The 14,191-nt window shown below is 40.7% G+C and overlaps 1 protein-coding gene across 2 annotated transcripts in view; it reads right to left on the bottom strand.

Moving 5' to 3' along the window:
• ACSS3 (acyl-CoA synthetase short chain family member 3) overlaps positions 1-14,191 on the bottom strand; it is a 113,446-nt gene that overhangs the window by 64,335 nt on the left and 34,920 nt on the right. For both annotated transcript variants that reach the window (XM_032768209.2, XM_032768210.2), the window contains one exon: positions 8,629-8,780. In XM_032768209.2, coding sequence (XP_032624100.2) covers positions 8,629-8,780 — 152 coding nt within the window. The remainder of the gene's footprint in view (positions 1-8,628; positions 8,781-14,191) is intronic.

The raw sequence follows: 14,191 nt of genomic DNA, 5'->3' as shown, positions 1-14,191 counted from the left end.
GGAGAATGGAGGAAGTTTAAGGAATATTTCATCAAAGCAGCAGAGGTAATGTGCCAGAATGAGTGGTAAGATGGGGTGCTTTCAGAAAGAACAAGCTGGTGGTAGAAGTCCGATATAAAAGAGAAGTTAAAAAGAAAAACTGAATAATTCAGAGAGTTTGAGGAAGCAGCTCGGGATCATGAGAATCAAAAATGCAAGCAAAAATTAAGGCTAAAAAGGCAGTTGGGTAAGGTAAGAATGGTGGCAAAGAGGAATGATACTGAAAGCTGGAGGAAGATGGTGGCAGGAAATTGGTTTCGGGGCTGGACAAACAGAAAAACAATGCAGCATATGGTATGAAGAATTCTTTATGTGAGAAGAATGAGAATTGTGTGGTGAGTGACTCTGTGGAGATGGTAGAGGTATGGAAAACGTATTTTCATAGGCTGTTAAATGAGAAGTGAAAGCTGCAAATGCAAGCACCAACAAGTATCAGGAAGTCTCAGAAGATACTGATCTCTACAGAGGACGTAGAAGCAGCACTGGATAAGAGGAAGACTGGTAAAGCAACTAGTTAACATAAATATTGTTGATATGATCAAGGCCACTGGAACTACTGGAATAACATGGCTTCACAGATACGAGATTTATTAGACCAAGGTAGGATACCAGATGACTGAAGAATGGGATTGATTGTGCCTTTTTGAAAGGATAAGGACGATGCAGAGTATCCAAACACCTATTGGGGCATCATCCTGTTCTCAAAGCCCTTGAGAGAATTTTGGAAGCAAGACTGAGATGTAAGATATAGGAAACTATAGGAGCTACATAGCTTTTCAGAAGGAAAGGAGTACTATAAACACAATATTTGTAATGAGACATAAATTTGAAAGTATGATAAATGAAGAATTTACTTGCTATGCAGTACTGACTAATCCTGAGAAAAGCATGTGTTTTGGTTCCTTGGGAACTGGTGTTTGGAATATTGAGATGGATAGGAAAGGGACTTCAAGAAGTGGAGATGACAAAAGAACTGTACCAAGGATCACAAGCTAAGGTGGTAACAATACATGGAATTTCAGAGAGTTCTGAGGTGATGTGGGAGACAAAACGGTGTGCTGAGTCCACTTCTCTTTCAGTTATGGAGTTCATTAGTAGAAGAAGCAGGACTGTGGAGCCACAGAGAAAACTAATGTATGCTGGCCCTTTTGTCTGATAGCAAAGAGGAACTGGTAAATATGGTATCAGAGTGAGCATCTGTATTTGAAGGCAAACACAAAGAACACTGGAGTTATGCAAGTAGGAAAGGTGGAAGAAGAGAGGTTGACTGACATTTCAGGAGAAAACCTGAATCAGAAGAAAGAATGTGTACTTGGGAAGTACATTTAGTGCCTTCAGAGAAAGAAGTGGAGAAGTGAAAACAAGAAACTAATGTGCATGGGCAGCAGTGAAAAAGGCAACAGAAGTACTATGGGATGGGCAACTAAGTAACTAACTGAAAGGAACAGTGTATGTTGCATGGTTGTCCCACCTGCGTATGGTTTGGAAAAGGTGGGTTTTACAGAGATGGAAGAAAAGGAGGTAAGTAGTAGACAATAATATACTGAGGAGAATGACTAGCGTGCAGAGGGTAGACTGAGTGTACAGGGAAGAAAGCAGGAGGAAGATTAACTTGGGACTCTCAGTGACAGATAAGATCACTTCAAATGTGCCAGCCTGACATGTGATGAGAATGATGACTAACAAAGAAAAGGTGGGAGGAAGCAAACAGAAAGAAAGGAAGACTGAGAATATGTTGGAAAGACTCTGTCAAGAGAAGCTGAAAGAAAAAAAGCCTAGACCTGCAAGCCTACAAACCTGTACCATGGACTGCAAGGAATAGCAAAGAAACATGGGCATCTCTGACCCTGTGTAAACAGGAAATGAAGTCAAGAAATGATGGGAAAATACCAAAACAGGAGCAGAAAAAGTATCAGAGACAATAAGAAACCAATTACACAGAAATTAAGATGTTTTATGGAAAGACCAGTAGTCTCTCTATAATTAAAGTTGTAAACAGTGTTCCAATTTAAGGTTGGTTTTCAATAATTTTCTAACCTTAACTGAACCAATCATTTCAAAATGGGATTTCTAGCAACTACTGAAGATAAACCCCTTCCCAGAAGTACAACCAATGTGCATGAATAATCTTAAAGCAAATCTTCTAAGTTATATATGAAATAAAAATAATGCTTGGAAAATTTGTAAATTTTGTGAGACACGGGAGAGAGACAGAGAGAGAGACTGGCCTAAAAGCAACCTGTAAATTTCAGAGGCAAACAACAATGGAGACGATATATATAGCATTTGAAATCCTGTTGAAGGTTCCATACTCTAAGAGTTTACAAATCATTTAGATTTCCAAATAGTACAATAAGGTAGCACACTTATTATAGCCACCTCTTTGCTGAACAATATGCTGCATGCACATTAAACACTCAATTGATGCTGTATGTACTTGACATTATAGCATGTGTTAGAATTCTATTCATCTGGAGGATGTTCTCTAGCAAACTGCAGCAGAAACAGATGCACCTTTTGGCAGCAGCAATAGGTGCTATTTGCATTTATATTATCATTACTGGATTACACAGTGCTATATAACCATGTATTAAACCCACACAATCTTTTAACATCATGTTTCATCATATACTTTGTCACAAGCTGTCATGCCTCATGAAGCACTACAAATTCATTTCACTCCCCCTTCAGCATGGTAAGGACTTGAAAGTGAACTAAAGTGTTTTTTAAATAAGTCTCTACAACAAAAAATATTATTTAGGATCTAGAACTTAGAACATACTAGCAGACTACAGATCTTATGCAAATTCTTACACAGTAACTTTACTCACGTGCATAGTCCCATTGTTATAATATATCACATCTATTTCTCATTTCCAAATAATTTATACACCACTTTTCATGTGCTTGTTTTTATACCCCGTATCTGTCCACAGACAATTAGAGTATGTCTACACTTACCACCGGATCGGCAGGCAGCGCTCAATCCAGCAGGGGTCGATTTATCGCGTCTAGTCTTGATGCGATAAATCGACCCTTGAGCGCTCTCCCGTCAACTCCCGTACTCCACCACCCATCCCCTGTCAACTCTGCCTGTGCCTCTCGCGGTGGAGTACGGGAGTGAAGACACTGCGGTGGGTAGGTCTAAGTACGTCAATGAGAGATACATAAAAGATAAATGAGAGATACATAAAGATAAATGACTGCGTAACTGTACTTACATGAGTAGCCACATTGACCTTGATAGGATACTTGTGTGAATAAAATTACACACACGTTTGTGCAGGATTAGGCACATAAACATTACAAATACATACAAAATATCTGAAAGTTGTTTATCTTGTACTAATTTGGTGAACATGAATTCAGGGTTCTGCATTTCTCCTGAAAATGTTTTTGTTTGTTTTGGTTGGTTGTTTTTTTTGAAAAGTGAGCAAGAGAATGTGTGTGATGTTCATCATGCATGACCTACTGACGTAGAGTATTTTAATCAAATAATGAAGTCACATGAGCATTATGCTTCATGTTTGAAAAATATGGTTTTGTGTCAAACAATGTACTATTTTCATAGACATTTCCCTTACAAAAAATTGACAATCAATTATATACATTAATGAGCACTAAGTTTGTCTGGCACTATAATTCTTTATTAGTCATCGTTCAGTGAGTTTCACTGTAACACACTGGACAAAATGTCTCGTGTACGGCAACATTTCCTTTATTGTCAATGATAACAACCCAAAAGAGAAAGGAGGTTGAGATGATTCATAATAGTATTCCTTTCTTTGCAGCATTAGCAGGATCCTGCTGTGAGGAAGCTTATAGCAATGTTCCACCCCAATAGATTTATAATAAAAAATTAATTCCTTCACAAATTAAACTGAGCTCACCAAATGAGATGTTATTCTTCAAAATTATTTTTTATTCCAGTTCAGTGGAGCAATCTAATTATTTGCAAAAGAAAACATCTCAGGAGGCACAAAGAATAACAAAAGCTGTATTAACTAAAACAATTAATCTTAATTGTATTAACACTATTGGCTGTAACAGTGATTTCCTCTCCATGGACATGAGTCTTTGGCTCCATTCACAGCATAGCTCTACATGCTAGGCAATATTCTAGTAGTAGCCAAAAGTTAATAGGGTGGGAGAAAAACAAAAAACAAACAAAAACAGCTTGTGCAGTTCTAAAGAGACCACTGATTATCAGTTAGGGGTCAGCAATGTCCATCCTCTGAATTAACAATGACTTGAGAGAGTACTTTACATAGCAGTTCAAGATAGAGAAAGATGACTATAACTGCCACAAGGATCAGAGTTAAGTCTAATTTATATATATCATTTTGCTCCCATGAAAAAAACAACCTGTGGTAAGTTGAAGCAGGCAAACAGAGGAGGACAGATGAAGAAGTTTCTAAGTTGTTCAAAAGAGGCAGGCAATACAAGACAGCATGAATGGATTAAAGTAGAAACAGACCAAATGTTTCAAACTTGGAAACCTATAATTAGGCACCTAACTCTATATTTTGGAACCCAAGGGCTAAGAAGAGGTGGAGAGTTACACCACCTCTGAAACCTAAACATGGGCACCTACATTTATCAGCCTGTGTTTATTCTGTCAAACTTCATCCATGCATCTTGGGAGTTTTATAATGAATTAAAATAAATCTCCCAGTTATACCGTGAAAACACTAAAAAACTAAGCGCTTGTCCACCTGAGCAAGCCCACCTGGAATTAGAGCACTGGTTTTCAACATGTGGTCCATGGACACCTGGGGGTCCACACATTACGTCTAAGTGGTCTGTGAAAGGCTGTCATTACCATAGAACAGTGGTTTTCAACCTGTGATCTGTGCATGCCTGGGGGTCTGCAGACCATGTCTAAGATTTCCAAAGAGGTCCACACCTCCATTCGAAATTGTTTAGGGGTCCACAAGGTTGAAAAAAGGTTGAAAACCCCTGAATTAGAATGACCACACTCAAACTAAAACAGACAGACTTGATTAGCAGCACAGAGTGATTCAGCTAAAAGCTGATGATTTGTTATAACTCTAACTACTGCATAACTGGAGCCTCAAGCATCCCTGCTCAACCTCTTGCATCCTTCCCTGAATGGGCCAGATAGTTTGAACTTAAAACACCATGTAGCTTAAGGTAGACTTGTGTGTGTGTGTGCACGAGAGTCAGGTTAGGGGCAAAACTCAAGTTATAGCTTGAGCTAACAATACAGTGAGGACAAGCTCTTAAGTGTCACATAGGTATCCTCATTTTACAGATAGGGACATAAATGTACAGAGAAAACTTTACAAAGACTTGCCTAAAGTTAGAGGGAAAAGGTGAGTGAGGTATCTTTGACTGGACCAACTTTTGCTGGTGAGAGAGACAAGCTTTACAGCTAGAGAGAGCTCTTCTTCCTGTCTGGGAAAGGTACTACAAGTGTCATAGCTAAATCGACTAAAGCAAAATAAATATGGAATTAATTATTTTCTCCTACTGAAGAGTAAATCAAAAGTGTGTAAGTGATGCAGAACACTATATATGTATACATATGAAAAAAGTCCTGATATGAACAATTTTATATTTTTAATCACACCTAAACCTTAATGGTTACAATATGTCAATGCATTTATTATTACAGTCCTGCTCCTTGAACTAGATATGCAAGAAATCTTGTGACCGCTGTGTTAAGTGAACATGTCCTAAACCGTTGTTTCCAAAACCTGGATTCCTGACATTATAAATCAATGTAATTAAGCTTTTAGGACTTCAATCCTAAATGCACTGAAGAAGAAATAAGCCACATAAAGCTTTGGATCAGTGCATTTAGGATCCAATCTTGGAAGACAGATACAGCATGTACTTTTTTGGCATTGTTCCTGAGTACAAAAGAAAACATTCTTCTCTATTTATTTCCTGAAAGCCTAGGTGTTTGACCTGACAGCTCTTTAAGTTTCACCATTTAGGGTGTAACAGAAGACAGAATATTTTCAGTGGAGAGCTGTCCACTCCAGAATTTGTACTCCAGTTTTACCTGACAAGGGAGAGTGGTGTCCCTAGCAAGATCTCCACCTTCGTCTCCAAACTGTTGTCTGAAGGGGTTGGCTGGGGATTTAGTTTGCATTTACTAACATAAATTGGTGGCTATATTATGGAGTTTTATTAATTCTTTCTAAATGTTCCTTGAGACTACTGACAGGTATAATATAGTATATATATTAGTATTCATTAAGTACAAATATTATTGTAGTTAAATAGCCTAAATTGGCTTACTCCTTTTCTATAATCCTATTCTATATATCCCATAACATCTGCATTACTTGAAGTAATTTTTGGATGAAGTAGATAGGAAACGTGTCAGGATCAGAATTTATGAGTATTTTACCATAGCAACAGGTAGGGAGTTATCCTCAAAGGCCAGTGCTGGAATACCCCAAAGGAAGAGGACAAGATATATGATTGTTCTACCATGGTATAAACCTAGAAGGTATCTTCAAGACCAATACCTGGAATGTTTGTATTCAGAACAAAAATAAAGAAAGGAACAGAACAACAAGTTAAGGAACTGGGCCAACTGATGGATGTAAAGAAATGTGTAACTTGCAAAATCATCACAAAAATACTACCAATTGAAATGTGTAACTCTGGGAACACGCCTTCTGCATGAGGTGAATGTAATGCCGGTGCGCAAGACGGCTTCCCAGAGATTAGTATCCTATAGAACCCTTTTCCTGAATTATATTATTATGGGATTGTATCAATAAACCTGACTGACACTGATTATGTGGTCTCTTGAGTATATTTCATAACAAACCAAAGAGTGGCTAAGCAATTGACTATACAATTTATCATCATCTAATATTATCTTGACAACTGAAAGATAGTGCCTTACTAGCTCTAAGTGTCTTCCCCACTCTCAACAACATTAATTTGCCCTCTTGTGCACATGTATTATGATACAATCTTTAATTACATGATCACATACTATTTTTTCATAGGACCCCTGCTTCATTCAGTGCACAAGATGGACAGTACTCTAGGAATCAATCAAGGCTGTGTAGTAAAGGAAACTTGTCTGTAGGATCCCTGCTTCATTGGTTGCAGAAGTTGGAAGGTTACCTGTAAGTAAGGCTATGTTTATGTCATGGAGGTCTTGGAAGTCATGGAATCCCTGACTTCCAGAGATATCGCCAATATTCTCTGCTTCAGTCCCAACAGCTGAGGGAATCTGGAACTAGCAGCCAGTGGGGTTCCAGGGACAGGCGACAGCAACCACAGGCAACAAGGTGACAGACTCCTGAGGGGGCCCAGCTCCAGGGTTCCAGTGATGGGTAACAGCCTTGTGCAGGGATGGGGGAGAACATGGGAGGGGAAGGCAGATGCCTCGGGCGAGAGACTGGGAGTGTCACATTTTCTCTTTGGGAAATATGGTCACCCTGCAGCTCCCAACAGCTAAGAGGGGGAACTAGTCCCACAGCTCCCAGCCACCATAGTGGCAGGGAAACCATGGAGCAGCAGCAGCAAAAGTCACAGGCAGGTCATGGCTTCTGTGAATTTTTGTTTCTTGTCCATGACCTGTCTGTGACTTCTGCTAAAAATAACCATGACAAAATCTTAGCCTTACCTATAAGTGAATGAGGCAGGGGATTGCAGGAAGAGAAAGGAAAGTCTCATGGTTAAGGCGCGGTTAATGTTGTTCTGGAGATTCTATCCCTGCCTCTGCAAAAGAGTTCCTATATGGTGTTAGACAAGTCACTTAAACCAAAGTTTTCACAGGTAGTCATAACCGTGTGTTCCTTAATTTTGGGTGCCCAACTTGAGACTTCAGTTTGAAGAAGTACTGCACACTCACAGCTGCAACTGAATTCAGTGCGAACTGTACTTTGAACATGAGAGTGCCATACAATGCTAAGAACTCTGAAAAATCAGGTTTCAGCCTGCTCAGATTGTGCACCCAAAATTAGTGTATACTTATTATTTTAATCTCTCTGTATCTTAGCTCCCCAACTGTAAAATGGGAAAAGTATCACCTCCTCCCTGCACAGAGACCATGTGAAAATACTTAGCATCTGCATGCCTCCCAAATGCTATACTGATGAGCACCACAGAAAAGCCCATCAGGAAATTAATAATTCTGTCCTCAGAGCACGTTTTGAATAGTGTGAAGTAAATAAGGCCTAGGACACCACAATGAACACAAGGACAAAACAACACACTGATTAGCTGCTCATTAAGTGAGCTCTGTTCATGCTGTGCACTGAATGATGCCAGGGTCTTGCGGAAAAAGCAGTATGTGATGACATAATTAAAGTCCAGGAGGTTGCACAGGCAACTTTATCTGAGGCACTCCTTATTTTTTGCATGCCTGACTTTGCAATCTTAATATATTTTAATGTAAATTTTGTCTAACATATGTAGATTATTTATATATCACACATGCTCTATACACATTTACACATATATAAATAAAATACAGTTGGTATTTTATATATTTATATTCTACTGCTTAAGTGTTCAAAGCTCTAGACATTATACTCTCCTCAGTCTATCAAGTCTATTTCTATAACAATTTCCAACCTATCCTTAGCTCACCTTGTCAAACGGTATTGTTTTCCCAAGTCTGCCTCAGGGTCCTGCTGACGGATTGCTCTAATTGCAGTTGGTGCAGTAAAAAAGGCAGCCACTCCATGCTCTGCTAGCACACGGAAGTAAGCACCAGCATCTGGCGTTCCCACAGGCTTCCCCTATGGAGAGATAAATATAAAATGTCATAGGATAAAAATATTTCATAATTCCTTGACAGCTCACGACTTGAACGTGTAACAATAGCAATCAACACATCAACAACTGTATTTCAAAAACACTTTAGAAATACCTTTGTCAATAAACAATGAGCTTATTCATTTGCTATACCATTAATCTCACAAGCTGCAGTCATGTTCCAGAGTAAACTCAAAAGGTTCTGAGCTCAATCTCCAACTGTGCCCAATAAGTGCTAGCTGCAGCTAGGAAAAGTTGAGAGATGGATGTGTGTTAAAAGGAAAGCCACGAAAAAGCTGTTTCTACAATGGAGACATTGACAGTCAATTCTGCACCAACTCTGGTCCTGGAACAGTGTAGAACACCTCTAGAGTCCCAATGGGCTGCATAGGCGGCATGTAATGGAGGCTGGGGGAGGCTAAGTGTCCCCAAATCTCTGCTAATGCTCCCCACTACAACCCCAGCCACATTGCGGGGCTTGGAGCTCTTCTGGCCCGGTGCTCAAGAACAGGGGGTAGAGTGGAGACAGGACTTCGGACAGAAGTGGCAGGGCCTTGTGCAGAAGGGCTGGGGCAGGGAGCTAGACTCCCCAAACTGGGGGTTCACACGCCACCCATGATGGGCTAGTTCAGCACCCAGAGTCCCTGGAGCACAGCAGCACTCCAGCCACATTCCCTTTCTCCCAGTTACATTGTCAGTGCAGAGGCACAGAAGGTGGTTGTGATATTTTGGGGTTCACCCAGAGCAGTAAGGGGTTCTGCAACTGCCTGCCCAGTAACTTTGGGGTGTCTTAATGCTGTCCTGCTATGGCTCAGATCTCTGATCAGCAGCCTACCCACAGGCACAAGGCCTTACCCTGACCTCCATCAGCCTAGTTACTCCTTGCAGAGTGATACCACAGACCTTCCAGTCCCAAGTCTTACCAAAGCATCCTCCCCAAATTCTAAAGTAACAGACACTAGGACTGTTCCCTGCTGGTTTGTCACCCCAAAGGCATGAAACCAACCCCCAGTTATCCGTTCACTGTTTCACTCACACGTCACACAGTTTGCACAACAGAGACCTGCTAGGGGGTAAAAGGTTTATTTAACAAAAAAACCACAGATTTAATGATGAAATAGTAAGGAAAAGCAAACACAGATAAGTCTCACAGAAAATATACAAAGACACCTTCTGGCTTTGCACTTCCATATTAGATCAAATCACTTTTCTAGAATAAGCTACCTTTTCTCTTTGAACAGTTTCCCAGCATGTCCCTAGCCATAGTGGGGAATCCAGTCTTGACAGACAGCCTCCTGCCTTCGAGACTCTCCCTCAAATTAAAGATGGATTTCATTTCAAATCAGGGGTAGTCAATAGACGGATCATGGGCAAAAACTGGACAGTCAGACACTTTTGAATGGACCCAAAAATCTTTTTATTTACTTAGTATTATTATTGGTATTATTTTCTCTGGAGTCTGGACCTTGACTATACCTTGACCAAGAAATTTGGACTTTGACAAAAAAATAAATAGTTAACTACCCCTACTTCAAACCCCTTCCATTTTAAAAGGGTTGGCAGGTTTTTCTCCCTTCAGTCACTACTGCTATACAAGGTGAGGAAATACTCAATTGTCTCAATGTCTTTCCATTAACATTAATGGTCAACCATTGTCATTTCCTGGGCTGGTCATGGTCACTTGAAGCTGGTTTTAGGTAAAGAACAGGCTTGTGTTCTCTCCCCTCTTGGCTGCTCCTCCGCCTTATTGTGAGGCAATGATAAAACTGCAGTACCGTTCAGGAGCACAGTTTTCTCTGTCTTTAAACACCTAGATTCATAACGACAGTATACAGAGCTGTATACATAGTTCATAGTGACCAAGTCCAGAACATCACAAGTTTTCATAAAAGACCCCACTCAATTCACTTCTATAGTACAACTATGCAGTATGCAACCAGTTGGTCCCAACTGCTCATTTTGGAGGTTCAGACCTTCTGTTCCCCCATTGGGGTGTCTGGACACAGATTGTCATGGTGGTAACGTAGAATTCCATAATGCTGGCTCTTTGCTACCCAGGATTCCCCTCACCTTGAAAAAATCCGCAGCTGGCCACTCATACTGGCTTTCTGGCCTCTTCGTGCCCCTACAGCAGAACAAAAAGACTGGAGAGGGGGCAAGGATCTGTCCCTTTGTATTTTGGTGTGCTACAATAGCAGCTTTTTACTAAGCACTGACTTTCCATATCTCAAAACATGCCAGGGGAATAGTAATCAACAGTAACCAGATGTGACAGTTTGCCCAGCATGGCTAGGGATAAAAAGCACCAATCATTTTCTACAGTGCTGTAAATAAGGAAACCAGGTGGCACACGATCTTCTAATAAAATTTTTATTGCTCCTGCCAGCTACAGGGAGTGAAGGTCACCATACCTGTTTATTTTTAATGATAGAGATTAAGTAAAAACAGAGTGTCTTTTAGGCAAAGCTCTACAGCTATTGCCAGGGCCTTTTCACTAGAAAGATCACATTCAGAAGATGAACTTTCTGTATCACACAGAGCTTATAGCCAAGTCAGGAGGTATATACAGCTTTCATACTGAAAATGCCACTTGCATAAACATTGGACAAGAAGCCACAAGCGTAGAGCAAGCATTTGATTGTTGCAAATGTCACCATATTGTCACCATGCTGCACTATGGCACTCAAACAAATGCACATTACAAACTCAAATCTCCACCATTTGGTATAAATGACAATTTAGAGTGCATTACATATATACGTACATATTGTGATTACATTTAACTAGACGATCAAGTCAACTGTGTTAGTCTAAGTGTCTTAACCGTTCAATAGCTGACTGAAGACCATTATGCAAGTCTATGACAAAGTCATAGCAGCCCCTGTTAATGGATGCAAACTACAAATGTGACCTGCATCTTTTAACTGGCCACAGGAGCAAAGGGGGAGTTACAAAGATCCCACTTATAGTCATCAGCAGCACATCTGATTCCTCTATGTCTGAAGTGATTGAGTTTTACCCAAAGATGGTGTGGAAGGTCAAAACCACAGGGATGGACTGTTGGATCAGTCATGAGATAAGAACAAGTTTCAAACATAACCAGTGCCTGTCACCTAATATGCCACCCAAAGAGGATATCAAGGTCCTTAGGGGAACTGTCCAAACAGCTGTGACTGTGAGCTTAGTAGACTAAACACATCTTTAAACAGGGTAGATGTGGCACACTTTTTACCTTATGGCGCATATTCTGCAAAGCGACTTGTTGCCCGATGTTAGGAGGGTTGAGGCTGAACATGACTGGAAGCTAGGACAGGTCAGTCAGTTTCGTGGTATCTGTTATTAAACACATGGTTTTGTTCAACTGAGTGACTACCAGTCACAAATGAGAATAGCTGAGCCACACCAGGGAGCAACATTCTGTTACATAACAGCACAAGACAAGCCCAGAGTTTCTTAATGTTTGCACATTGCCTGCCCAGGAACCAGCTAGTTTGCTGATCAGGATGTTTCTTGTCTTTCATTTACAGTGTGGCCTTAGTAATGTGTTGCTCAAAAACTCAAGTTACGGTCCAGTGTAACACCTAGATACACAACTGAGTCATGGTCTAGCCCAAGGGTCGGCAACCTTTCAGAAGCGGTGTGCCGAATCTTCATTTATTCACTCTAATTTAAGGTTTTGCTGCCAGTAATACATTTTAACGTTTTTAGAAGGTCTCTAAGTCTATAATATATAACTAAACTATCGTATGTAAAGTAAATAAGGTTTTTAAAATGTTTAAGAAACTTCATTTAAAATTAAATTAAAATGCAGAGTCCCCTGGACTGGTGGCCAGGACCCGAGCAGTGTGAGTGCCACTGAAAATCAGCTCACACGCCGCCTTCGGCACCTGTGCCATAGGTTGCCTACTCCTGGTCTAGCCTGAGTACATTCACGAAGATGTGAAGCTGTTTGTTGGCCTTTGTGTGGTATAGACAGAAGCAGCTAGAAACTGTCCTTTTTCTGTTAGTACTAGGTGTGACACTCCGCACCCCATAGTCATCATAGTGGTATGGTTAATGATATGATGACGTAATTATGATGCATCTTGGACAAATTGCGTTGTGTGGTGTCATTGGAAATGTTACGATTTGCTGAATATAATTATCCTACTTGTATGCATGCACCATTTTTGTATCTGGAGTTATGAATATTGACTATCAGTATTTCAAATGTGGTTGCACTAAGGTGAAACCCACAAACCAAGATGCTTCCAGTCTAAATGGTCGATAGTGAAGAATCTACTCAAGGTAATGGGCCATTAAGGAAAACAACAGGCCTTGGGAGAAACTTATCCCCCACCTGGTGAGCCTTCCAGGTAATGCTTCAGTCTGCCTATGAATAATGGCTCCTATGACTCAGTGAAGCATGCAAAGGCATGTGACTAGACCATATGATACTCACCTCCATTTTGGTACACCTCTACCTCAATATAACGCTGTCCTCGGGAGTCAAAAAATCTTACCGCGTTACAGGTGAAACCACGTTATATCTTGCTTTGATCCACCAGAGTGTGCAGCGCCCCCATCCCCGGGTCACTGCTTTACCACATTATATCTGAATTCGTATTATATCGGGTTGTGTTATATCGGGGTAGAGGTGTACCTGTATTTTTCCACAAACTGGGCTGGCAACTTGGCTTGGAACAAAGGTGTTCCTTTCATAGGGAAGAAACTATAAAAGGGAGGAATGACTTCACCAATCAGCCTCACTCAACACTTGGAAACACCTTAGGGCTTGGCTACACTCGAAACTTAAAAGCGATGCCGCGGGAGCACTGCCACGGCAGTGCTTTGAAGTGTGAGTGTGGTCGCAACGCCAGCTCTCCCAGCGCTGCACGTACTCCACCTCCTCATGGAGATTAGCTTGCAGCGCTGGGAGCCGTGCTCCCAGTGCTGCGGCACTGTTTACACTGGCGCTTTACAGCACTGTATCTTGCAGCGCTCAGGGGAGTGTTTTTTTCACACCCCCGAGCGAGAAAGTTGCAGCGCTGTAAAGCGCCAGTGTAGCCAAGGCCTGAGAAACAAATACTGAACTGAGGGAAGTGCTAGTCCCAGGTTGAAAGAAAGGCTTCCTGCCTGTGTATAAAACATCTACAAACTGCTTGTACTATCTAACAGGGTCAGACCTTGTTTGATTCAAATCCTGTGTAGTGTATGAGATTGTGTTTTGTTGATTTCTTAAGTAATCTTCTTTGATCTGTTTACTATCATTTATAATCACTTAAAATCTATCTTTCTGTAGTTAATAAATCTATTTTATATTCTTTACCTAAAAGTGTGGTTTGCGTGAAATGAAAAATCTCAGCTCAGTTAACAAAGGCTTTGTGCATGTCCTCTCCACATCAAGGGAGGGGCG

Source organism: Chelonoidis abingdonii, chromosome 1 (assembly GCF_003597395.2).
Source record: "Chelonoidis abingdonii isolate Lonesome George chromosome 1, CheloAbing_2.0, whole genome shotgun sequence".
Classification (NCBI taxonomy): domain Eukaryota; kingdom Metazoa; phylum Chordata; order Testudines; family Testudinidae; genus Chelonoidis; species Chelonoidis abingdonii.
The sequence above is the reverse complement of the archived record's forward strand: the minus strand, read 5'-3'. Positions and strand labels throughout refer to the sequence as shown.